We start from the raw sequence: 26,503 nt of genomic DNA on the forward strand, positions 1-26,503 counted from the left end.
CGGTCAACACTGCAACCAGACAGCGCAGCTCACCCCAAGGACGCCCAGCCGACGGAGCCTTCGAGGCGAATCGAAGGCTCTGAAACGTCGGCCGTCTCGGTAATTAGGCCTGCAGCGTCCACAAGGGGCGTTATCACCCACTTTGGGAAAGGCTAGTTTAGTCTGTGTCGAGTCGTCGCACAATAAGCAGGTTGCAAACTGACGCCTCTTTTATCATTATCACCCTACATAATACACACACTCTATAACACAGACTCAATTGACTCAATACGATCATGGACCATTTGAACAACGATGCTTCGTGGCAGAAATAAATAAGAAAGGATTCTGTGCCCATAAGAACTCACAAACTATCCGGTATCTGCTAATGTATCCTATTATAAAATTCAAGCCTATCTTATTAAAATTATCCAAGTCAAAACCTTGATAAGTTTACTTTCTAACTAGAAACAAATGCTCGAATTGACATTAACAATATATAATAACACGAGTATAATACATAACTAAGTCTTATTAATTAAAACCATAATAAATAAAGCTGAACGGCGCTGTTGCTCATTTTCCTGATTCGTGCAGTCGGTTTCCGGATTGGTGACGTCGTAGGTTCACGGCCTCAGTCTTTAGCGAACGGACAAAGTTAATTGAATTGCGTCCGTGGCTTTGCAGGCAGGTCGCCCGGTATAATGAGATCGAGTGCATTGAACGTTCAAGAAAGACTGCCGATTAAAGAATGAAATCGTATATTAAGATCATACCCGCAAAATACCAAATATAAAAACTTTTTTTTTAAGCTGTACTGTCGAAAAATATTCATCTATACATGTAAATAAAATTGGAGTGTCTGTTTGTAATATTGTAAAGCTTTTTACTACATTCATACAATATATATACGGTACATACACCAAAATAGCATTTTTTACAATTTTTGTCTGTCTGTCTGTTTGTTCTGGCTAATCTCTGGAACGGCTGGACCGATTTTGACGGGACTTTCACTGATAGGTAGCTGGTAATATAAGGAGTAACTTAGGCTACTTTTTTAGACTAGCTTCGCCCCGTGGCTTCACCCGTGGTACGACAATAACCGCGGGTAACATCGCGGGACTCGGCTATCAATAATAAAATTTAATGTTTCCGAAGCGAAGCGAGGGCGGGTCGCTAGTTAAAATTAAATAGAAGAGAGATAGAATGATTAAAACGCACGACCGTAAAAGTAGTTTTAGAATTATCTAGAACTCACGAAAATCGAAGAAAAATACAATACAAAAAAACGTCTATATATTCCTGTACATCCTGGTGGTAGGACCTTTTGTGAGTCCGCGCGGGTAGGTACCACCACCCTGCCTGTTTCTGCCGTGAAGCAATAATGCGTTTCGGTTTGAAAGGTGGGGCAGCCGTTGTAACTACACTTGAGACCTCAGAACTTATATCTCAAGGTGGGTGGCGCACTTACGTTGTAGATGTCTATGGGCTCCAGTAACCACTTAACACCAGGTGGGCTGTGAGCTCGTCCAGCCATCTAAGCAATAAAAAATTTTTTGTTATAAATGCAGCATACACAGTAACAATATATTAACGCATTTGAACCACTAAACACATAATTATCAAGATTGTTCAGGTTCAGGTTGTAATGGGTTTTTTCTTCGTGTAATAAACGACAGAATGTTGACCCAAGTTAGTTCTATAGCGCGGCATTCAATGGTTTTCCTGTTTTTAACACGGCTTCCTAAGCGTCGATTGCACAAAACATCAACTTTCAAGAATACGCGGAAATTCGTTATCACCGTGGATAAGTTCGTATTAAAAATAATACACCTTGTCTTTTTCTACACTCAAATGACCTCTCGACATATAACAGACTTTGATAATCATTATTTTTGGACCAAGTTGCAATTTTGGTCTGATAACTAAGCCCCTATACACTAGATTGGCTTTAAGCAGTCTCAATTATTTGCTGTAACGCTGTTCATAATGTAAATGAAGCTTAAATTTTGCACAATGAAACAACGTAATCATTAATAAAAAATTTAATTCTCATTAACTTTTTTTTTTAGTTAATTAGAAATGTTTTTACTCAGTACGCACAATAATTATTCCTTTCTTCTTGCTTTACTGCTGGTAGGACCTCTTGTGAGTCCGCACGGGTAGGTACCGCCTATTTCTGCCGTGAAGCAGTAATGCGTTTCGGTTTGAAGGGTGGGGCAGCCGTGGTAACTACATATACTGAGACCTTAGAACTTATATCTCAAGGTGTGTTGCGCATTTACGCTGTAGATGTCTATGGGTTCCAGTAACCACTTAATACCAGGTGGGCTGTGAGCTCGTGCACTCACCTAAGCAATAAAAAAAAAATTGCTGTAAAATAGAAGCAACGCTACTCTATACTGATATTACGACGATCGTGGTGTGTTCATTAATGGACGAGAAATCAGGCACGCGGACGTGGATCGAATTTATTTTAATATGGCGGCATACAGTCTGTCAACTTTTTTTCCAGTTTCCGTTTTGTTCATACACATTTATTACCCACAAATTATGAAATTTAGCAAAAAGTGCAACACGCATACATAAAACGCTCTGAGGAATTGTTTAAGATGATTCCATCATCTCGTTTTTACCATCGCACCGCCCGCCACCGGAGTAGAGGTCATCCATACTACCTGGAGCCACTGTGTTCATCCACAGTGCGCTTCCAGAGATCTTTTTTGCCACGTACCATCCGGCTTTGAAATGAGCTCTCCTCCACGGTGTTTCCCGAGCGGTATGACATGTCCTTCTTCAAACGAGGCTTGTGGAGATTACTTAACGGTAGGCAGCGGCTTGGTTCTGCCCCTGGCATTGCTGTAATCCATGGGCGACGGTGACAACTCACCATCAAGTGGGCCGTACGCTCATCTGCCTACAAGGGCAATAAAAAAACGTAGTACTGATAGATATATACTTAAATAGTGATGCTATCTTTTTATTTTAAATTAACTACCACTGTTATGTGCGTAACATATCTTTCATTTGCCATACTGCCGTTGCCAGCCATATAATCTACAAAAAAAAACAACTTACATAAGAATTGGCAACATATCTATCGCCATATTCAAACATCCCAAAGCAATTTGTGAGCAAGAGAAAATAAAAGCAAAACATATATTGGCATACAGTCGTGGCATCAATTACGTAAATTATAGTATTATTAAGGAATGCTGATGTAGAGGATTCCGAATAGATTTAAACAAATTCATCGCCTTGAGCATCCCGAATGGATCATGAAATGTTTTAGCTCTTACTGTAAATACCATTTAAAGAAACCGAATTCTTTTTTCGTAAAATGAATTGAGAAATAAATACCCTATTCTGTGTTCTAAATGCCAGTTTTTTTGCGTTATCGATAACGTAAAAGTTGGAACGCTTGCCTACGTTTGCCGCTAGGGACGCTGTTCCAACTGCATACAAATTTGAGTTAACTTTTACGCTATCGAGAACGTTAAAAAACTTGCACTAAGCACACCGGTCGACAAGAAACGGGTTTCTCAGCAGCAAACGGGAAGCGAGCACTGTACAATTTTAAAGAAAATTAGTAAGTACATATGCGATAACGATGGTAAAAAACGGGTTGAATTTAGCTTTTATATGTTGTATGCTATAATATTTTGTATGTTGCGCGTATATATATATTTTTTTTTTCCTACCTAAGCTGAGAGCCTTGAGAGGCTATTTCCGCGTAACCCTAACGTTTGTAGGTGAGCTCGCGGGGCTCAAACCTGATGACGTTGCTAACACGAACCCTAACAAGAGCTGTGCTTCGCAGAATCTACCACCGGATCGGAAACGCGACCCACTGAGAAGATCCGGCGAGAAACTCAGTGGGCTGTGTCTGAGAGTTAATTTGCTCGTCGAGCCCTTCGTCGCAAGCGACGGGTTCGACGAGAACGGTGACCGGTGCTTGAAGTACCTAAAAGCACCGTTAGTGCATCGGGAGGATCCGACATGACGTGTTTTGGGCGACGTCGACTGCCTTCCATTCTGTCCGCAGGATCGGGAATGTAGTTACCGGCGGCCACGATGAGAGGGTTCTCGTGTCGTGCCGTGCGCGTAAAGAAGCGGGAATGCAAATGGGTCGTTCGTGAGTTCTAAATTCAAAAATACGTTGTTCAGTAAACTTTTTGAAAATCATACACCTTCAAGGAGGATTAATTAGATTCCATAAAGAAGGCGTCACAATCATGTAAGCTCTAAATCTATAACTGTTTTGGAAAATAAGAACCACCACCGCTAGCCCTGAAAATCACAAATCTGAGTATCAGGTACCTATTTGTTTCTCTATTTGCGTCTCATAGTATTTTCATGTTTTTGAGAGTAATATTAGCTACATTGGCAAAATATTTGATTTAGGTACATTAGATAAAATGTTGATAATTTAAGCACCATAAAATGTAATGAAAAATGTTTTAGCTATGCTGATGCAATAGTAAAATGTACAGTAAATAATTTAGTCAACCATGATTACTGCAAATAATTTAGTCAATCATGATTTTAACTTATTTTTTATTGCCTAGTTCGATGACTGAGCTCATAGCCTAAATTGCTTTTGATTAGTTACTGGAGCTTAAGAGACATGACAACAGAATACCGCCACACGCTGTGTCATGAGCTCAAAGCCTCAAAGGCTCACACGAGACCCTACTACTATAATCATGAAAAATATTACTTGCTGGTTTGATTTTAATATACAATGTATTTTTTCTTCTTGGCAGTCATTTCTGAACACATTAATTACATATTTCAATCTTTTTTGACCTGCGTGCAGTTGTTCGATTCGAAACTGGGCATGTTATTTTTGAGGTCACTATATCTTTTCGCCTCCCACCTTGAGATTGAGACTAGTCTCAATTAAGTTAAAAAACATAAAATAATTACTAAAATACATAAATATAAAAAGTATAATAAAAGCCCAAAACAGAAGGAAGAAAAGGAAATATGAGAATAAAGTTATAAAAGATCATTCATCATCATGAGCTCATAGACATCCACTAGATAGGCCTCGCACAAGGGTCACCACAATGATAGGTCCTGGGCAGCCCGATATGAGAGAGAGAGAGGAGTGAGTGTTGAGATGACGGCTGATAGAAGAAAATGGAACAGAAAAAATCGCTGTGCCGACCCCACCTAGTGGGATAAGGTGGAGACAAAGTAGAAGAAGCCAGTTAACCAAATAATGAGTGTATCATTTTCTTTAAAGACAAAAATCTTGTTGATATTAAACGGTATTTATTGCACACACATAAATTCTGATTTTTAACCTTAACAAATTGATCTGTGTGACGAGGTCAATATATGATATCTGTTATTACAATGAAATATATAATTGTAGCTATTTACATCAAATCTAAATATTTGTTAGATTGCTTACCTAAAGCATTTACAAATTTATAACCTATAATTTAAAAACATTTTATGCTTATTATCCTGGCCAAAATTGTCTTTATTTTGTCCCAGAATACATATATGTGTATAAGATCATTTGTATTATGTAAAATTACTGGGTTTAAACTACAAATATGACTTACCATCAGCATTGCTTATATTATTTTCACTTCCCATTTTCAACACTGGCCGTGTTTATTGATTGCTAACTATTACGAGGTGTATTACAATCACTGTTCACTATTTTTCCTTCAAAATGAATTCAAAGTGTATGTTATAAATCGAAAAAATACCACATTTACTGTTTATCAGCTGTTTTAGTAAACAAATTTATGAAACTGACATTTATTTTTGTTATGTTGGTCATCGTTTTTTTTTTGTACAATTTTTCCTTATTAGGAAAGGCAAAAGGATCTAAGCCCATACAGCCTTGTCTGTTCTATATAATTTCTGAAATAAGGTCATTTGCATTATCTTTTGATTGTTATTTTATATAGGGATTTTATAACCTGGTATCTAAGACCTTTAGGTCAAGTCTTATTTTAATTAAATTCTTAATGATAATATTATGAAGTGAAATGAAATGAAGTTGATTAATATGAAACTTGCCATGAAATGAAGTGAAATGAAATAAAATGAGTTGAGATGATATGGTATGCAATATAATCTCAGTAATATGGTGGCCATTTACTGAGATTTTTTCAGTGGACTTTTTGGAGGATCCCGAGAAGTTACATCCAGCGGCTTTGTTTTATTTTCCCACATTTGCGCACTTTCACAGTTAATAAACCACCGTTATTACACATTGAAACCTGAAGAAACATTAAATAGAAAAAATAAAACAAATGACACAACTTCAGTTCTCGTGTTCTCGCCAAAAAGTCTTTTGGTTATGTATCTTCAATGTTCAGAATACGTGCATCAGGGAGCAATAAGAAAAAAAAACGTGTGAATTAAAGTGCGACAAAATATTTTTTGTCGTAATTGAATTATTTTTAACTCATAACTAATGTTTAACACATTTTTTGCTGAGATGACTGAACGAGCTTACGGCTCACCTTGTGTTAAGTAATTATCTAAGTATGGAAATCAATCACTGCTGGAATGCACTCTTTGATAAATGTGAGGTCTAAGTTTCAACTGTATAGTAGTCCAACACTAGAAATTGAAATTTATTATTGATTCGCAGCAGACAATAGACTATTTTCAATAGAATTTATTTAGACAGACAATAGGTATTTATTCATTTAGGCTCTCAAAAGCACCAGTATGAAATTTCACAAAAATACATTGTGACACATTGATGCGTGTAGTTCATTACATGTATAAAATACTTAAAAATACATCTTTAAATCACAAGATCTTTAAATCATTTTTTGGTAATCGAAAGGGAAGAATTATTTTCTGTATGTTAAAAGTGAATTTATACCTTAAATCATATTCATAGCCCTCAAGAGACTGTTTCATGTTAGGGAGAAACTTGGCTACGGCTCCCGTTGTTGGTATTGATAGGCGATTATTCAAATAAACCACAAAAATCATTAATTACGATAAAAAAATCCACGACATTATTCTACATAAGTAAAAAATAATTCGCACAGTCTGCTCAATACCTTACTAATCTGTCTCACTACGTGAATGTTGGCTAAACATGACGCGACGCTTGCGTCACGTACCCAACTTCATAAATTCCGCGATTTTAGAGTCGTTTTGAATTCAAGGTTTCGCTCATTTGTATTGGAAACTTTAAAATTTATCGAAAACTTCTTTTATACATTTGGATATTTTGTTTCAGATGTTTTGAGAATGTAAACACATCTGCGTGAAGAAGAAATTTTGAAACCCGATCAAGTCCATTACTTGGAGAAACAAATTACGATGTCTACCGCCGTGGTTGAGAATGGACAAAATGTTAATGATGAAATTAGGTATAATTATTATTTAACTACTACACTAATGACATTAAAGCTATTTTAGAAACAAACTAATGCTTAAGCACTAATTTTTAGTTAAATTTTATCAGGTTCAATTATAAAAAAAAATTAAAGTTTAGAAACATTTTAAAGTTGCCATAATCTGCGGCTTATTAAACTTATGTTTAAACGAGTACCAAGGGATCGCTTGAAGTCAAATTACCAATTCAAGTCATTATCACACTTTTATTACTATTAAAATAATTTTGATACCAGCCATTCGACTATTAAGCTCCAGAACATATAGTAATTCAAAGTCAGTAATAAAGTAAAAAACTTTTTTCAGGGGTCAAACATACTACTTCCCTGGGGGTGGGTCGAGTGCATCGCTATGGCAACGGATAAATTTATTTATATCTATTTACTGGAAGTCTATAATAGTAGTGCTAACACCACTGCTACTGCTGCCCATACCGATCTTGAATAATGGACCAGTAAGTTTAAAAAAAGTACCATAAAATGTATATGTAATGTGAAACTACTGCTGCAGTTATTAAAAAATTATAGATTTATTTAAGATTGAAAATTAAAATATTTGATTAAATTAAGCGGCTACCTTATTTATGTATTTATGTGGTACTTGCAAGAATCTATTTAGCGGTAGGCAGCGGCTTGGCTCTGCCCCTGTCATTGCTGAAGTCCATGGGCGACGGTAACCATTCACCTTCAGGTGGGCCGTATGCAAGTCTGCCTACAAGGGCAATAAAAAAAAATAAAAGAAAAATATTAACCCCACTGCAGCAAATATTCCATTAATGCACCTATAATGAGCAACAATATTTCAAAACCAAATCTATAGCTGCGGTGGCATTAATATGCAAATATTATTTTTATTTACAATATAATGAATGCATACTTTTGCTTTAAAATATTCTTGGTTAAATGATTGTTTTTGCCACTTTGCATTATTCCAGTGTCATCATACTCTATGTATAAAGACAAACCTATTGGATTTGTGAATAAAACCCTTTTCAATGACACATTTTGTAGTCAATAAATTTTTATATTGCAGCCAATTAACACAATTTACAGGCCTACAGATGTATGTACGTGGTCCTAATCATGGCAGTGTTTTGGGTCCTCGAACTCCTCCCCCTACCGGTAACTTCAATGTTGCCGATCGTCCTGTTCCCGACTATGGGCATCTTGGATTCGGATAAGACCTGCGCGGCCTACATGAAGGAAACCAACATGATGTTCATGGGAGGCTTGATGATTGCTGCTGGGGTGCAGCACTCCAAGTTGCCAAAGAGGGTTGCACTATGGACAGTTCAAGTCGTAGGCTGTTCACATAGAAGGTATGTAAAAGTTTTGTTTAGTCTTGTTTTTTACTAAACAGCGATGATCGTTTGATCATAATCGTATCGTCTTCTCGCATTAAAACTGTATAATCCAAAAACTGACTAATTTTACAAGAGAGTGTTTTAAAGGTTTAATGTGTAATATTTGAAACATTTTTTTTTTTTACCAATTACATTATCTGTCTTTTAAAGTAAGATAAAATTACCAAGAATTTTCAGGCCCTTGTTTGTTTTCTGTACTCCAGACATGTAATATTTTATTAATGTCGGTCATCTGAGTTGTTACACCAGACCATCATCTAAAGTTTTTCTATTCCTTGAGAATAGTACTTTAATCTCCCTGAAAAAACAGAAATTGGCATAATTACTTCAGTGCACCACATAGGGCAATAGTGAATTACGTGGCTGTCAAAGGGTTAAAATTGTAGATTAAAACCACAACAAAATTTAGGGTTGAACGGAATGAACCAAATTCAAAACGAATACATTCTGTAAACTGTACTTGAGACCTTAGTACTTATATCTCAAGGTGAGTGGCGCATTTACGTTGTAAATGTCTATGGGCTCCAGTAACCACTTAACACCAGGTGGGCTGTGAGCGCGTCCATCCATCTAAGCAATAAAGTAGAAAACTAATCCCCATCTTTGATTTTGTCAATTTATTTTTTCAGGTTGAACTTTGGATTGACGTTTGTGACTATGTTCATATCTATGTGGGTATCTAATGCAGCTGCCACGACCATGATGGTGCCAATCGTAGATGCCATACTCGAAGTTTTGGAACAGGTAAACAATAAACTTAGTAATTAATGATATAAACAAAAATTTAAATAAAAGAAAAGTAATATAAAATTTTCGGGTATGTGAGTCGACTATTATCAAAGGCGGCAATCTGACTTTTGGACAATGATTGGTAAATCAGAAAAACGAATTATTGACTTTGTATTCCATTGGCAGTCACAAAACTCTTCGGAACGACATCTTAGATAAATAACAGGTTAACTATTAACCTTTATTTAATGCAGGTTTTGAACCGTATTCTTTGAAGGAGACGATTATATTCAAATAAATCTGTATTGACATATCAATAAAAATTTTTTGTCCAAATGTACAGATTGCCACCTTTGATAATAGACGACTCATGTGAAAGCCATCACAAGAATCTATTTAGAAGATAGACATTGCGGCAACAGATCACATACTAAATTTATGAGAGTGAGGACTAGTGTAAGACTAGAGTTTTGCAATGAGACTTTTTTATTGTAATTGTGAGTGGTCACTGGTGCTCATGGACGTCAGCAATGCCAGGAGTACTAGCGACTAGTTTCGCCGCTAAACTTTACTAACAAAGTCTGACAAATTTCATCCAGAGGAAGTGTATCATACATTAGAGATTTCATATTCCCCCAGCTACAACACATCTAAAACTATATAGTGAAAATGCTAAAGAAAACTTTAATTTGACATATTAATGTAACATTAATATTATCCGCAGCAAGGCCTAGGTGACGTGTACATAAATAAGAAGAATCAGCCAACAGAAAATGGTAAAGAAGCGAAGGCCAGTGGACCAGTAAAGAACACTGATGATGAGTAAGTGGAAAATTATTAAGTTCATTAATGTTGCTGTTAAGTGACAGAGTTAACTGTTATCGTATTTTTTGTTGCTCTAAAAAGATCAGCTCCTCAGCTAACACATCACATAGTGTAAAGTAGTCATGAGATCTCATAGACTTGGATGATTCTCACTCACATTGAGGCCCAAGAACAGATTCTCTGAGTTCTCTGTGTGATACATGCCTGTGTGGGATCACAAAATGACATAAGTGCTATAAAGATTGGCCCAACCTATATAGTAAAATAAGTAAGTATAAGTGCTTAGTGGTGAACAATTGGAGACGCCTATGTCCAGCAGTAGACAGCTATAGGCTGATGATGAATGAATGAATGAATATAGTAAAATTACAAAATTATCCGAAACAATTTTTTTTTTTTATTCCCACAGAGCACCAATGCCAAGTAACATAACTATATGCTACTACCTAAGCATTGCCTATGCCTCGACCCTTGGCGGTTGCGGCACTCTGGTCGGGACAGCAACGAATTCTGCGTTCAAAGGAATTTTTGATTCGTAAGTAAATATACAGTTGGTTTTAACTCTGGTAATACAAAACAGAAATTTCACAAACGGAGCCTGGCCCCGTCTAGAGGCTTAACGGTTATAGCATCACATAGACAACATGACGTCGAAAATGTTGTCAGACTTTTGATTGCTTTTTTAAGGGATTTTATGACCTGGTGACTAAGACCTTTAGGTCATGTCTTATTTTAATTTCTATTCTTATTTTTATGAAAAATTATAATATGGAGTGAAATGAAATGAAATGAGATGAGATGATATGGGATGAAATATAATCTCAGTAAAATGGTGGTCATAACTGAGATTTTTTCAGTGGACTTTTTGGAGGATCCCGAGAAGTTACGTCCAGTGGCTTTGTTTCATTTCCCCAAATTTGTGCACTTTCACAGATACTAAACCGTTAATAAACCACCGTTATTACACATTTAAACCTGAAGAAACACTAAATAGACAAAATAAAACAAATCACACAACTTCACACCTCGCGTTCCCGCCAAAAAGTCAACTTTTGATTGCACGCCATTGAATCCACAGAAAATCGTTGACATATACTCGGATGCTTAGACACAAAAAATTTTTAATTGCATGATTTATCGAATACTATAAGTTTTACAATCAGTGACGTATTTATAAAAAAAAATGTTACGTCATCGCATATATTCGTTTTGTATAGAAGTTTAAAAGTCCACATGTGAGTTGGCAAAGTATAGAGACGGCAAGCAGGTTGCGGACCCTGGGCCCTTGGCGCTGGAGGCTGAATCTCACGCGTCTTCATGGTGCCGCTACAAGCATCAGTATCGTCTAAATAGAGATCACTGTAGATAACATCACTACTAAATATAGTACAGTGATGTTTGTTTGTAGGGATAACTCATTACCCGACGCTACCGGAAACGGTCGTAGTACATCTTGTACACATAGTAACAGATTTCTAATTACAAAAAAATAGTTGGCAATTTAACAAAATCTATTACCAAAATCTATATTGGAAATTCATATGTTTTTTACACTAAGACAAAATATTGTAGTGTTACTCCTAGGTTTGCCAATAAATAAACTGATTTTTGTGTACATTTTCTGTTTCATTATGTAACTGTATTTTGCTAAACATACTTAGTGAGGTAGTAAATATGTTGTAACACTGATGATTACTGTTATTATTACAGTGAGTTTCCTGAGTACTCGAGTTCGGTGAACTTCTTCTGGTTCATGGCGTACAGCACTCCGCCGATGCTGCTGATGCAGTTCCTCGTGTGGATGTCGTTACAGATCACCTTCATGGGAATGTTCAGGTATACAGAACTAACTGAAGTCCAGTTTTTGCGAGTCGCAGACATAACTAGCACTAATTTTATGGTTCACGAGTTGTTCCATCGTGACCACGAAAGCTTTAAACTAATAAAATGGAAATAGTAAATTTGACATTAAATTGTAAAAATAGGTTTGATTACAATCCAAGTCTGTTGTTATTAACCATAAGCCGGACATGAGACTTCTGCAACAGAGTACCAGCATATTGTATAGAGCTAGACTAGAGCGTAGTAGTCCTCAGTAGGGAGCAGTGCGGGTATGGCCGAGTCTCTTGTCTCCTGTCTGCTACTAAGGACTCTTCTCAAGCCTCGTTTGAAGAAGGAAGGGTCACGTGGGAACATCCAGCGCGAGCTGGAGCATGATGTATTAATGGTAACAATAACTGCCTGCAGACCTAACAGCGAAGCCGCCAAGGCAGTGAACCTCGCCAGCTCCGGCTCCACGAATACCATGAAGGTTATCAAGGAGACGTACAGGAGTCTAGGACCCATCACTTTCCATGAAAAAGTGAGTTTTTACTATCACGCACTTATACATATTTTATTATTATCCACGTCCGTATCTGTTCCTCTCACTAAGAAACAAATACTGTGACAACTGAAACCTTGGAACTCATGTCACAAGGTGGTTAGCGGCATTTACTTTGTAGATGTCTATGGGCTCCGGTAACTACTTAACACCAGGTACGCCCTGAGATTGTCCACCCATCTAAACAAAAATAAATAAATTTCGAAGGAGTTCTTGAACAGATTCCAAAGAGGAATTATTATTATTAAGTAGATGTAAGACTCCATAATGTTCGTTTGAGGAGGAGGAGTAGTTAACCCATGGTGACGTTCAGGCTTCAGGTTTCCTGTTCATCTTTGCGGTGCTCCTGTACATCTTGAGGAAGCCAGGCTTCATGCCGGGCTGGGCTGACGTCCTCACCGCCATGTAAGTACTGCACGCACTCCGACAGTGCTTTGTAATTATATTATCTAAACAATTAATGTATATTTGAATCAGTGAATTTATTTATCAAGGGCTGTTGTACTCAGAATCCAAATTTGGCGGTTTGTAAATTTATTAATTATGAGTTATTTAGTTCACATCACTGTAAAACACAATTAAAATTTCTCTCTGCGCAATGTCTGTATTTGTGTGTCAGAAATATCGTTCGTTTAGTATATTAATTTATTGCATTGTTTTAATAAAATTAGTCGAGAAATTTGTGACAACCCTGCGTTTCCCAACTCATGTCCCTTATATAATTTCAGGAAAGTGAAAGACGGCGTGACGTCAATGTTCATAGTGATCCTGATGATCATACTGCCCATGTCCACGGACTTCCTCAAGTTCTTCTCATCTAACGCTTCTTGTGAGTAGATCGTTCGTTGCCAACACATTTAATTACAAAATTAAATTCAAATAAATTTCAAAATTAATCCTTTTACTGCCGTGTAGGTCACCGGTGCCCTACGCGGCGCACTCAAGTAATTATGTCGATTTCTGTTACTAAGCGCCCGGACTGCCTAACTTTGCATTTTTTTTATTAATATCCGTTTTAGTCTCTTAGGTCTCTTAGAAATAGATTCATTCTCAGTATCTTTTTACTGGTGGTAGGACCTCTTGTGATTCGGCACGGGTAGGTACCACCACGCCGCCAATACTGCCGTGAAGCAGTAATGCGTTTCAGTTGGTAGGATGGGGCAGCCGTTGTAACTATACTGAGACCTTAGAACTTATATCTCAAGGTGGGTGGCGCATTTACGTTGTAGATGTATATGGGCTCCAGTAACCATTTAACACCAGGTGGGCTGTGAGCTCATTCACCCATCTAAGCAATAAAAAAAAATCTTCAGGTTCGTCTTTCTCAGTCTACTAGATATTCTGGCGCCTTAGTAAGAAGATCTGCGAGAAAAATAGCGTAATTACTTGAATGCGCCGCGTAGGGCACCAGTGACCTACATGGCAGTCAAAGGGTTAAGAAATTGCTAACGGTGATCTCTGGCAGATAACCGACTATTAAAGTAATATCAACCCAAAGACGTACAATGAACACTAAAAGTTCTGATTGATCTGTCGCTCACAAACACACCTGACCCGCCGTGTGCTTGCAGACGAGGAGCTGGCGGCCTCCAAGCCGTCGCCCAGCATCGTCACGTGGAACATCCTCAAGGAGAAGATTCCCTGGGGATTACTGTTCTTGTTGGGTGAGCATTACTGACTTGTGGATTAATTACTGTTATTGTTGAATGTGTAGTATTATAAAAGATGTACCAAACTATTTTAATCTGTACTAGCTAAACGGGCAGACTTCGTAGTGCCTCAATTGATAAATAAAATACCTAAACTTTTGTATAAAATAAACTTAAAACAAACAAAAGGAATCCGTCCGACGGGGGACACATAAAAGGAAAAACAAAATTGTTATTTTTATTGGATTCCGAGCGTTTTCATATTTATCTATTATACTTTTTAAACCTTCTCTGGACTTCCACAAATAATTCAAGACCAAAATTAGCCAAATCGGTCTAGCCGTCCTTGAGTTTTAGCGAGGCTAACGAACAGCAATTCATTTATATATATATATATATATATAAGATTCTATCAATAAGTACGATTAGAACTGTTTATAGATTTTATATACATAATAAAGAGTAAGAATTAAAAATTGCAGACGTTTATCGCGATCAAAATATAGTGCTGTGAATTTAAATAAGCGGATGTTTCCAGGCGGAGGGTTCGCGCTGGCGGAGGGCAGCAAGGCGACGGGCTTGTCGTCCATGATCGGCAGCTCGCTGCAGGGGCTCGCCGGGCAGCCGCACTGGCTCGTGCTGCTCGTCGTGGTGCTCGTCATCCAGTTCATCACCGAGTTCACCTCCAACGTGGCCATCGCCAACCTCACCCTGCCCGTGCTGGCCAACATGGTGGGTCTTATCTCCGTCTCGATATCTACTAGAGTTTATTACATATGACCTTTTGAATATGTGGCTCAATTAGCGCGCCCGCCCGCTGACGTTGGAAAGTCCTCCGGACCACCCTTAAGTAACATTGTTTGGCTTGTTCCATAAAGAAATCATACTTTTATGTATTTTTTTTTTATTGCTTAGATGGGTGGACGAGCTCCCAGCCCACCTGGTGTTAGGTGGTTACTGGAGCCCATAAACATCCACAACGTAAATGCGCCCGCCGCTCACCTTGAGAATAAGTTCTAAGGTCTCAAGTATAGTTACATTACACAAGTATAGTTTCATCTTTATTGAATACGCTACCTAATGGATTAGACAGAACAGAAACATCAAATGTATTTTTATATCAACAACAATGTTTATTGATGTGTGATGTGATGAGTGCGTCATGCGTAGCAGCAACGTGGGTTGGCTGGCGTGCGGGACTCGCTGTATTTTACACAGAGACTTGACATCACGTCTCTGACAGCTACCTTAGCACCAGATGGGCTGTGAGCTTATCTGGACAATAAAAACATACTTCAGAGTATATTAAGGCAGAGGTGATTACGTTGTACTAGAATATTAATAGTATGCTGTTCCTCCAGGCTCGCGTTCTGAGGATAGACCCGCGCTACCTGATGGTCCCGGCCACGCTGGCGTGCTCCATGGCCTTCCACATGCCCGTGGGCACGCCGCCCAACGCCATCGTGGCCGGGGTCGCACACATCCCCACCGCCAGAATGGTGAGCATCCAAGCGATTTCAAAATTATTGTAAAACAATATATTTCAGTACTGTATACACAATACGTACACAATACGCAGTGGAATGTAAAATCTAGCGACGCAATTTTTTTTTAAGGGATTTTATGACCTGGTAACTAAGACCTTTAAGTCATGTCTTATTTTAATTAATACTGTTATTTTTATGAAAAATTATAATATAGAGTGAAATGAAATGAAGATGATTAATTTGAGACATTAATCAACTGGGATGAAATGAAATGGGATGAAATATCTCAGTTAAATGGTTGTCATTTACTGAGATTTTCTTAGTGGACTTTTTGGAGGATCCCGAGAAGCTACGTCCAGCGGCTTTGTTTCATTTTCCCACATTTGTGCACTTTCACAGATATTAAACAGTTAATAAACCACCGTTATTACACATTTAAACCTGAAGAAACACTAAATAGACAAAACAAATCACACAACTTCACTCCTCGCGTTCCCGCCAAAAAGTCCTACTGACGCAAGGGTCATCGTCTCGTGTCACTGATCGCTTTACATTGCTGGCTGTCGAATTACTAACAAACGACAAGTATTTTTGTTTAATTAATTACTTCAAGAAACATTAACCTAGTTTAGCGTCACTACATTGATACAGCAATTAAATCAATTAATAACTGGAAAAAGTTCGCATCGGTGAAGAATAAAACTATTACTGAAATGCAACATGTAAAAACATCTCACTATTTAATGTTTCGTAGGGATCAATAAAGGCCATTTTCATAACATTTAAGAACAAACTTTTTTTTATTGCTTACATGTGTGGACGAGCTCACAGCCCACCTGGTGTTGAGTGGTTACTGGAGCCCATAGACTTCTACAATGTAAATGCGCCACACACCTTGATTAAGTTCTAAGCTCTCAGTATAGTTACAACGGCTGCCCCACCCTTCAAACCGAAACGCATTACTGCTTCATGGCAGAAATAGGCAGGGTGGTGGTACCTACACGTGCGGACTCACAAAAGGTCCTACCACCAGTAAAAAGAAATCAAATGTACACGTAAGCGCTTGCGCATGCAATTATTGCATTACGCTGCACCAGTTGCCCGGCGGTCTTTATGTAAAAACATATGTACCATCTTACAGAATAAACTTTGTCTTTCATTACTGTGTATTAGTTCTTTATTATTGAAGTCACAATCGGTAACAACATCTACAGAAGTGACCCAAAATCAAACATATTATGTATATCATTTTTTTTATTAAATCTGATTTGAAAACGAGCATGAATATAATTCCAGGCCGTCGGCGGGATCGGACCTAAGATTATAACGACATTAATAGTGTGGGGCTCGTACCTGACTTGGGGCTCGGTGATATTCCCGGTCGGGGACGCGCCGACCGCGCTGTACAACGCCACCGCGACCGCGCTCTCCGCCAACGTGACCCTGGGCTGCGACATCGCCTACTCCTCGCTGCCGGCCGCCGGACGCTTCAACTGTACCGTCCCCGGGAACGGGACCGCGCTGGCCGAAGTCGCCAAGGGACTCTTCAGATGCGACTACCTGCCCTACGACAGTTGAACTTTGGTGTCATAATGCCGGATGTCTAGAGGCGTTTCAAATGTAACTTAAAACGGGTTTCACTGTCCAACTTGAATATTGAATGGAATAGTTTGTTCTCATTAAACCAAGCATTATTATTATTATAAACCTATATAACATTTGATATTGGAGTTGGATGAGTATTTGGTGTTTTTCTAAAATATATAGTTATACAATTTTACCGTAGAAAAATTTGAATACACTGTATGAATTAATGCGGAGTACTTACAAAACATACAGGAGACTATGTTTCTCTTTTAAAAATTATGTACTTACTTGTCATTTTCCACAATAATTCAAAACGAGTACATACTTAAATTTTTTAAAATATCCGCGTATTATATAAGACTTCAAACAAATATCGTGAGAAAGCACAAAGCTATTTTTATATACATTACTTGTTTTAAAAACTATTCGCTCGTATTTACTACGAGTTCGGATTACAGTTAAATCCTAAAATATGTGTAAGTCACAATTCATTGCAGTTACGTTACACTTGCCTCCACAAAACTTACTGCAGTAAACTCCAAACCCAAAGTTCAAACATTCAGTGGTCGCTCAAACTTTTTTCTAAGTGTCTTAATGTTACTTGAAATGAATTCACAAGACACTTAAGAACCGAACGCATGATTTTTAAAACCGAATCGCATTTTAGACAATAATACTTAACTTATTTACCTACATATGTGTTATACCAACGAATATATACAAATATAGTTTTGTATGATTTTTTGTAAGTTCCGGCAACCCACTAAGCATTTTATATACGTATGAATTCAGTCGTGCTACTCCGTAGATGAATTTCGTTCGTGTTAAATTGACAGCCCGAAAAGAAAAGCCAGGAAACTTGTTTGTATTTTAAAAAGAAATTACTTATAAGAAAAAAAAAGGTTATTCAAATGTTGGTAACAAAAAACCTACTAGAAAAATAATATTAATCTTGGCAACACAAATAGTGTTGCCAGCGTGATTTCTGACATTTAGTAGAAATATTTTTCTATAAATAGTAGTAATGTTTCGAGATCCTGTTCTCTGACAATTCTTTCTACTTTTCTTCTTTCATTGTCATTCAGCACGTGTGACGTTCTGAAGGTTGAAGGTTGCAGGTTGTAGTCTTGAAGTTTGTCTACAGAGTAAACGAGAATTCAGTTATTTAATCGTAGCATTTATCTTATTAACTTCGTGTCTGGTTATTCATACTGATGTTGTTTGGAAATATTTAAAACTCTGTTCATTGGTTAATATAGTTTTTAGTACTAGCGCCTCTGGACACTGCTAAGACTTTCTTGTTCGTGTTGTCTAATCGAGGCATTCTAAAGAGACAACCGCATACCATAATTATAATACAGAATACAATATATCATAGTGTTACGCACTGGGGTTCGGGATAAATAAAATTCCAGCAAAGTATAAATTAACACAATATTAGCACTTAGAACACTTCACAAACACTTTAAAACTCGTAAAACTGTTTCGCTTCGAGTAGTTTCGATTACTATCGGACTGCGTGCCATCTCTGCAACGCTTTTATAGTCGAGGCGAAAACCCTAGAATTGTCGAGAATATTCCACACAAGTCGAGTATTGCGTGTTTCCGCTATCAGACAATAGATGGCGCTGTACTTCTCGAGCTTTCTAGATGCTACAAGATCCTTCGATATTCGTTCGATTATACGTCAATAGATGGCGTTACTCTTAGGCGTAACAATACAATATTCAAAATTAATACGGGTACTGGTTTAATTTATTAAAGTTTTGGCTATGAGTGGCGGTGCTCTATTATATTCCCTTTCCGACATCCGTAACTTTGACGTCACTATACAAAATTGCGCGCTTCTCTGTGTAACATAGCTTCCTTATTTGGGAACAGATTCTGAATTTATTTTGTTAAATGGTTAATTTATGTTTGCTGAGACAGTAACAGCCATTAAACAAAGAGTTTGAAATATTTCCAAAAATTACATGCAGTAGTCGAAAACTGACCATTTTCTGATATTAATGTATTTGTACCGGTCTATTTTTATACGTCTTATTAAAACGTCGTAAAGAATTAAATGAGTGCCTACTATTGTAGGACGTTATTTATAATCTATGCTGAATATTTTCTTAACGACCCAATCACGGGCCTTTGTACTGTAATGGCGCTACGTGATTGGTCGATTTTTAAAGAGCATTCTTTTTAAACATATTTTGATGGGTCGTCTCTCATTTAAATGTGACATTTTCTTGGATGACTTAGTTCAAACGGAAATAAAATCGTCCCTTCCTATAATGTCACGTACGATAGAGACGAATATTGAATTTAACGATAAAGTAGAGAGAGAGATATATATATATTTTTATGTAAAATTTTATTAATCCGGAAACGAACGGACGTTCCTAATTTCGTAGTAGAAGATTGATCTGATAATGTGTGAGAGTGTAGTGTCTTTTATTGAATATTTGCGTCTCATGTCTACGGGATGCTCGAGAATTAGACAGGGTGGGTACGCACAAATTTGTTCATTTTTAACATTATTAACCCTTTTAGTGCTGAGCTAAATTGCTAAAAAAGATTATTGAAAGAAAGGACCTTATATAAAACTTTATAAAAAAATAATATAAAATCAATGCTAAATTAACATCAAAATAATTTTAAATAGTTATTTATAAATGTTATTGACTTGTTACAAGTGAGACCTTAGAACTCATGTCTCAAGGTGAGGGGTGTCTTGAAGGGCTAATAAACACTATAAATCGCCTAAGAAACTAATTAGTTTTGTAATTGTTGATTAAGGAATGTATGTTTTTAGCATTCGTGACCACAAAATTTAACGTATTCTTATTTTTCGCGTCGGTCCCCCGCTGTGGTGCATGCGACTGTGTTGTAACGAGTACTTAGGAAAATTAATGACGACGGAGATTCATGTGTGTGTGTGCTTAGTGCGAGTTTTTTAACGTTCTCGATAGCGTAAAAGTTAACTCATATTTGTATGCATATGGAACAGCGCCCCTAGCGGCAAACGTACCAACTCCGTACAAATTTTAGTTAAGTTTTACGCTATCGGAGAACCTTAAAAAAACTCGCAACTGAAATAATAATTAGTCACAATTCAGTATGTTTTTGAATGTGAGCACCCGTGAACACAACATCAGTAACGTGCGTCCAGCGTAACTGTCTTAACGCGAAAGCTTAACTAACAAAAATATACACAAATCCCGTAGATTAATTTAAGTGTGTGTCTGTAGTAGTTAAATAAAATTGTGAAGGAATAAATAAAAAAAAATTCTGGTAACACTTTTAGTTAAATTATCAATCCACAAGAGTGGCGGTAGCGTTATATTAGTCATAGTTTTTTTTGTTGTTGTTTTATGAATCATTTAATACACATCCCTATTCTAGGGTGCAAGAAAATTTAGCTTGTCATTGTTATTGGCACGGAGAAGAGGTGTGTATTTGTAAAACTGCATCGTAAAATTTTATTTTTAGTGAAAGTTATCTAACGTGTAATGGCAATAATAAATATGTAAAAATTCTATTAATCTCGGGCGACATTTCGAGGTATGGAACGGTGATGTGTTTTTGCTAGTAAATTAAGAAAATTCCATTTGAGACAGAGTACTATGAATACCAAACGCACCGATCATTGTTTTCAAGGTCGTGTGGTGTTTGACTAAATTAGTAGCCGCGACGAATTTCTGTGTATGCAGAAAGAATTACAACCTTTGATACATAACCTAAAAACTCTTTATGCATAATTTGAAACAATATTGAACCCGTCGTCGATTTTCGTTTATCGCTATTCTCCATCCGCATATTGTACTTGTTACGATAAAAATCTGATTCCGTAATTTCCTAAATCTAGACCTCGATAGTCTACGGAGCAGTTTCTGATTTAGCCAAACCCACATTCCAAAACGCCTGATTACTGTGTATACTTCAATGGGAATATGTATATAATTGCTTAACTTCGATGGCTATTCTATGACATTGACCGAAGAAATTATATCTACTACACCTGTATTAAACAAGTGAGATTCACTCACGTGCCGGTGAACACAATGTAAATGGCACTTATTTGTCTAAAAGTGAATGTAACTAGAGCTTTAGGACGGTGAGTAGATTTGAGTCTATAAGAGTATGACATTGACAGAAGAATATCTACTACACCTGTATTAAACAAGTGAGATTCATTCACGTGCCGGTGAACAAAATCTAAAATGAGACCTATTTGTCTAAAAGTGAATGTAACTAGAGCTTTAGAACGGTGAGTAGATTTGAGTCTATAAGAGTATTTTAGGCGCTTGTGAATGTATGCGCCATAAGGCGCGTGCGTCGCTTAAACTATCTCAATACCAATAATAAAAGGTCGGATCTACTTATTGTGAAAATCGCCGATATGAGGATTCGTTTAGTTTTTTATGTTCAGGTCTCATAAGTCTGAATTGTGAGATAAACTTTAAATAACTTATCTTAAACACATACATCAGAAGCAATTACAATTTAAGTCTTGACTTAAACTCTTGTTAAGTCTTAACTTGGTTATGGTTATAACTAGAAGCTGGCAACACTAGCGATTTGAAGTTCGTTATTGTCTTTCAATAGTCAAACTCAGTGGTAGCCAAGTTGAAGTTAACCAATGTTATCCTTGATAAACAATGATGCTTTGAAAAATTAAAATTTAACTAAATTCATTTTCGAAGTCAGTTTATACGCCACAGTTTATCAAAGCGAAACTGGCTAGCCGCAAATTACGAAGTACCTGCATTAAATATGTAAAAAAACTTTATAAGCGAAACTGGAAAGCCGCAAATTACTAAGTACCTACATTAAATATGTAAAAATGTAATTTTTTATTTCGTAATATGCGGCTTTCTATGTATTCCACATGGAATACCTATGTTTTCCAGAATATGTTCCCAATTCTCAGTATTTCCTAAAAACCTTTTTTTTTTTTATTTTCTTGCAAATTCACAATTCGTACACGCTGTTCTGCTCGTGACCACGGTTGATGTTGCTCGGTTTTCTCATTTTGTAGTAATTAACTATTGGCGTTAGTAAAAGCTCATTTGTAAATAAAGGAATGGAATATTGTTTGTTGTTAATAAAAATTCCAATGTATTAAAGTGTGAAGTTTTATTTCTTCGATGTATTATGATTCTCAAGAGTGTAAATGTATTTTGCAATGGAAAAGTAATGAACTTCTAGTATATGTTGTGTGTATATGTTGTGGATAATTTTTGCCAGCCATCGTATTCCGTACAGGATATCAAAATTATAAAAATCTTCAGTTTTTGTTTATGTCGTTTCACCGTGAGAAAAATCGTAATAGACAAAATCTGTTCATCCGATAAATCTTTTGGCACATAATTTGGATTTATCTAATTTTTCAGTCCAAGATCTATGCTGCTTTGTGAAAATATGTCCATCGACGCAGTGGACTGTTTATAATCAAATTCTAAATCTACGGGCAACTTCCCGTTTATTTAGTGTTCAGTCAATTTTAACAGGTTAATAATGATAATCTAGCTTCTGGTCTTGAGTACTTGATAGAATATTTATGATGTAACATACATTTGTCATATTGATAACAAGTATTATCATAATCATTTTATAGGCGAATGATGCGAATTTGGTTTATTTTCGTAGAAAAATAGCTTCGGCTACAATTTAATACATAAACCTTCAAAAATGATGATATGGTCGACCGTCATGATTTTAATATAGTAGAAAATTAAACTTTCAATGTTTATCAATTTCCTGGCAACATTAAAATGAAATGACAAATCTATATTGACTTAAAAGTCTTACTTACCAGGTCATAAAATTCCTTTATATAAAAATAGACAAATACATTCAGTTTTTCTTTAGTTGTCATAATAGTGCGAAAGTGGGAGTGTCGTTAAAATAGACCGGAAACTAAATAAACGCGAAGTTAAATTAAAAATGCCCGTAGATTTAGAATTTGATTATAAACAGTCCACTGCGTCGATGGACATATTTTCTCAAAGCAGCATAGATGAACTAAGAGCTTGGACTGAAAAGTTAGATAAATCCAAATATGTGCCAAAAGATTTATCGGATAAACAGATTTTGTTGTTTTACAACGCTTGTTATGGTGATGTTGAAAGAACAAAGTCATGTATAGAAAAATATTATTCTTGTAGGAAGAATGCACCTGAATTTTTTGACAATCGATATCTCCATTTGGAAGATATGAAAAACGCGCAACAAGTTTTGTAAGTTATTTTTATTGAGAAGCTTTTCATTCTGATATGCTATTATTATTACTATTAATTAAATACTAAATAATAAAAATATGTATGTATTGACTTTTTGCAATATTCTATGATTTTTTTATTGAACAAATCTTATTTCATAATTGAATTCAAACTCTTATAAGTATCGAATATATGTGTAGCGTTACGTAAATAAATTATTAAAACAACGATAACACTTGTTTACCAAAATCTACTGTTAAAAATTCAAATTTAATACAACATTTTCACAAAATACTAATGGCCAGAAACTTTTTTAACAAGCAGTTTATCCACTTAATATTGAATTGCCCATATCTATCACTAACTAGCTAAACTAGCTAGCTACCTATTATTTGCGGCTACGCCCGCGTGATCAGAGAAGAGCATCTGTGCAGCTTCCTGTGGGAATGAAATGTCTTTTTGGTGTAGAAAGTAGCCAATGTCACATCCCTGACCTAATACTATCATTTAAAAAAAGTCATATCAATCCATTGCATTGTTTCAATGTTAAAGAAGAACAAACAAACACACTTTCAAATTTAAAATATTAGCGTTTGTTTTAATCACTAAGGTGAGCAGATGGACTGCTTAATATGAAGTGATTACTGATATTCCTTAAGGACCTTATAACATTGATGATGCAGTGTATCATCAGAGATAATTGAAGAATCAATTGTAATAGTAGCAGCGTAAGAAGCGTAATTGTTAAGCATACTGTAAGAGGGACTCCTCAATCTGATTGCTTTAAGCTCCCACTCAATGTATGGTTGCTTTATGATAGGAATAGTTAGGTGTAGGTACCTGCCCTTATACCTATACCAAACCTTGGTACCCATTTAATTAACATAGAACAATACAGCTATGTAAGGAACAAATATTATTATTTTCATATAGGGAAAGACAGTACTTATCTGTTGGTAATTTCTTATATTAATTTCTTAATTAATTTCTTATATTCTTCTTCAATTTGCATTACCTTAAACATAAGTTTTAAGAGTCTAGAAGAGTAATTAAAAATGCAATTGGCATTTCAGAAGATGTAAATAATTTATCATGTTCTATTTTAGTGCTTACAAAGGTCAAGGAATATTTAAAAAAATGAATTATTCATTATGCTATTCACATCTTTGCAAAAAGGTACTAAAATTAATATTAATTAGGTTAAAATTAAAATAATATGTGAGATAAATTTTTTTAAAGTAAAATTTGGTATCTAATAACTATTTATATTCTGCTGCTACAATATTAAGATTTACACCTGACTGTGTTCTCAAGTCAAGTTCCTTGAAACAATGCTGAAATACTTTGGCAGATGAGCATTCATTTGCATAATCGCTAAAATGCAGTTTCAACACTGTCTCATGTGTGTACATTAATGTAAGGGACTATGCCCATTCTGACTGAGTGAATGATGTTTTCTGTCACTTAGACTTCGAAACCCCTCAATTTTGTGTGAAAAAATCGCTAATCGTTGTATAATAAGTTCAGCACGAGTGATTACGACAGGAACGTGTATTTATTGAGGATTTCTCAGTATATTGTTCTGCCGCCTATTGTGACTGAAGTTTTGGAACACATTTATCAATAATACTAATTTTTTATACCTTATTTTAGGGAAAAAAAACAATAATTAATTTATACAGTTAATATATCTATCTCCCATCATTGTGCGCCCCCTGTAAACAAAGAAAACAAAAATATACATCAATGGCGAAATTTGAATATTGCTAGGAATCACGTCGCTTCGAAATTTGAATCGAATCTATCGATATTAATTTTATTATCGATTTTTTTTAATTGTAATTTGACAAAAATAAATATAATAAAATAAATTGTCAAACCGATGGATAATAAATTACAGAAGATTGTTGTATAAAACCGGATGTGCGCATAATGATTTCCGTCTGGTCCATGACGTTACTGTAAATTATGCTGTGTATATTTAAAGTTAAATTTAGGAGTATACCAATTAGTTTTTCGTTTCACATGGCCTCTTGATTCGCTACATTGATAGCAAATTGTTGAAAACAGACTAGAATCAATAGGCAGGATGCCTGACCTCGCCCCCGTTCGCAGTCGCCTGTCTGGCCGTCGCCTGCAATGCGAGCTTAAAGGTGATTGATTCGTCCAAGTTTATTTCCTACTTGGACCGATTGTATCTATGTTTACATGTTACTTCAATTGGCTGGTCCTGTGACTGTCTATGGAACATCAATTACAGTTTGTACCATACACATTATGCTTAATCTAAAATATAAGAAATACAATAATGGTATTTAAATGGCCGTTGTATTCGCGTTCGAGTGATGCGTCTTTTCGTCGGTTCAGCGTCCCTAGTCCGAGTTTTTTAACGTTCTCGATAGCGTAAAAGTTAACTCAAATTTGTATGGATTTGGAACGTTTGCCTACGTTTGCCGCTAGGGGCGCTGTTCCAACTGCATACTGAGTTAACTTTTGCGCTAACGAGGACGTTAAAAAACTCGCACTAAGCACACCGATAGGCATGTACCAAAACTTGCTACTAAATAGATATGTGTTCATAGCATCTTGTAATAAACTATACCACAAAAAAAATTACAATTACCTTCATTATTGATTTTGGGCAGATTGTGAGCTAGCAAACAGTGTCCTAAAATCTAGAAACACGCAAACTTTGAACAGAATTTGCACACGAAAATGTGTATGCGTAAGATTTCATAACATGATTTCTTCAAAACGGCCACAATGGACACAAAAATGGGGCCACGGCGAACATACAGCCTTTAGAGTAAATCGGATATGGGTATCTGTTGTCATTTAGCTGTGCTAAGGCGTGACAACTTTTTGAGTGAAATAATATATCGAGAGGTGAAAGGATATTT

General features: G+C 36.3%; 3 protein-coding genes across 5 annotated transcripts in view; 2 read left to right on the top strand and 1 right to left on the bottom strand.

Annotated features, from left to right (window-relative positions):
- Positions 1–5,772, bottom strand: part of LOC101736721 (GPI transamidase component PIG-S) — an 89,443-nt gene extending 83,671 nt beyond the window's left edge. Inside the window, exon 1 of the mRNA XM_004928915.5 lies at positions 5,559–5,772. Coding sequence (XP_004928972.1) covers positions 5,559–5,592 — 34 coding nt within the window. The 5' untranslated portion in view covers positions 5,593–5,772. The remainder of the gene's footprint in view (positions 1–5,558) is intronic.
- The window catches only part of LOC101743692 (protein I'm not dead yet), a 63,647-nt gene extending 41,139 nt beyond the window's left edge, over positions 1–22,508 (top strand). The window contains exons 1-15 of one of the 2 annotated variants that reach the window (XM_004929038.5): positions 7,046–7,136; positions 7,211–7,343; positions 7,675–7,822; positions 8,421–8,686; positions 9,361–9,475; positions 10,185–10,282; positions 10,695–10,820; positions 11,996–12,121; positions 12,533–12,647; positions 12,982–13,073; positions 13,397–13,497; positions 14,240–14,332; positions 14,856–15,049; positions 15,679–15,816; positions 17,101–22,508. In XM_004929038.5, coding sequence (XP_004929095.1) covers positions 7,294–7,343; positions 7,675–7,822; positions 8,421–8,686; positions 9,361–9,475; positions 10,185–10,282; positions 10,695–10,820; positions 11,996–12,121; positions 12,533–12,647; positions 12,982–13,073; positions 13,397–13,497; positions 14,240–14,332; positions 14,856–15,049; positions 15,679–15,816; positions 17,101–17,382 — 1,944 coding nt within the window. In that variant the 5' untranslated portion in view covers positions 7,046–7,136; positions 7,211–7,293 and the 3' untranslated portion in view covers positions 17,383–22,508. Of the gene's footprint in view, positions 1–7,045; positions 7,137–7,210; positions 7,344–7,674; positions 7,823–8,420; positions 8,687–9,360; positions 9,476–10,184; positions 10,283–10,694; positions 10,821–11,995; positions 12,122–12,532; positions 12,648–12,981; positions 13,074–13,396; positions 13,498–14,239; positions 14,333–14,855; positions 15,050–15,678; positions 15,817–17,100 lie in introns of those variants that run through there. The other variant, XM_021349740.3, reaches the window with a different exon arrangement.
- A 710-nt stretch (positions 22,509–23,218) lies between these two features.
- The window catches only part of LOC101736577 (alpha-tocopherol transfer protein-like), a 29,985-nt gene continuing 26,700 nt past the window's right edge, over positions 23,219–26,503 (top strand). Inside the window, exon 1 of one of the 2 annotated variants that reach the window (XM_004928914.5) lies at positions 23,219–23,621. In XM_004928914.5, coding sequence (XP_004928971.1) covers positions 23,329–23,621 — 293 coding nt within the window. In that variant the 5' untranslated portion in view covers positions 23,219–23,328. The remainder of the gene's footprint in view (positions 23,622–26,503) is intronic. The other variant, XM_021349744.3, reaches the window with a different exon arrangement.

The sequence above is a fragment of the Bombyx mori genome, chromosome 16 (assembly GCF_030269925.1).
Source record: "Bombyx mori chromosome 16, ASM3026992v2".
Classification (NCBI taxonomy): Eukaryota; Metazoa; Arthropoda; class Insecta; order Lepidoptera; family Bombycidae; genus Bombyx; species Bombyx mori.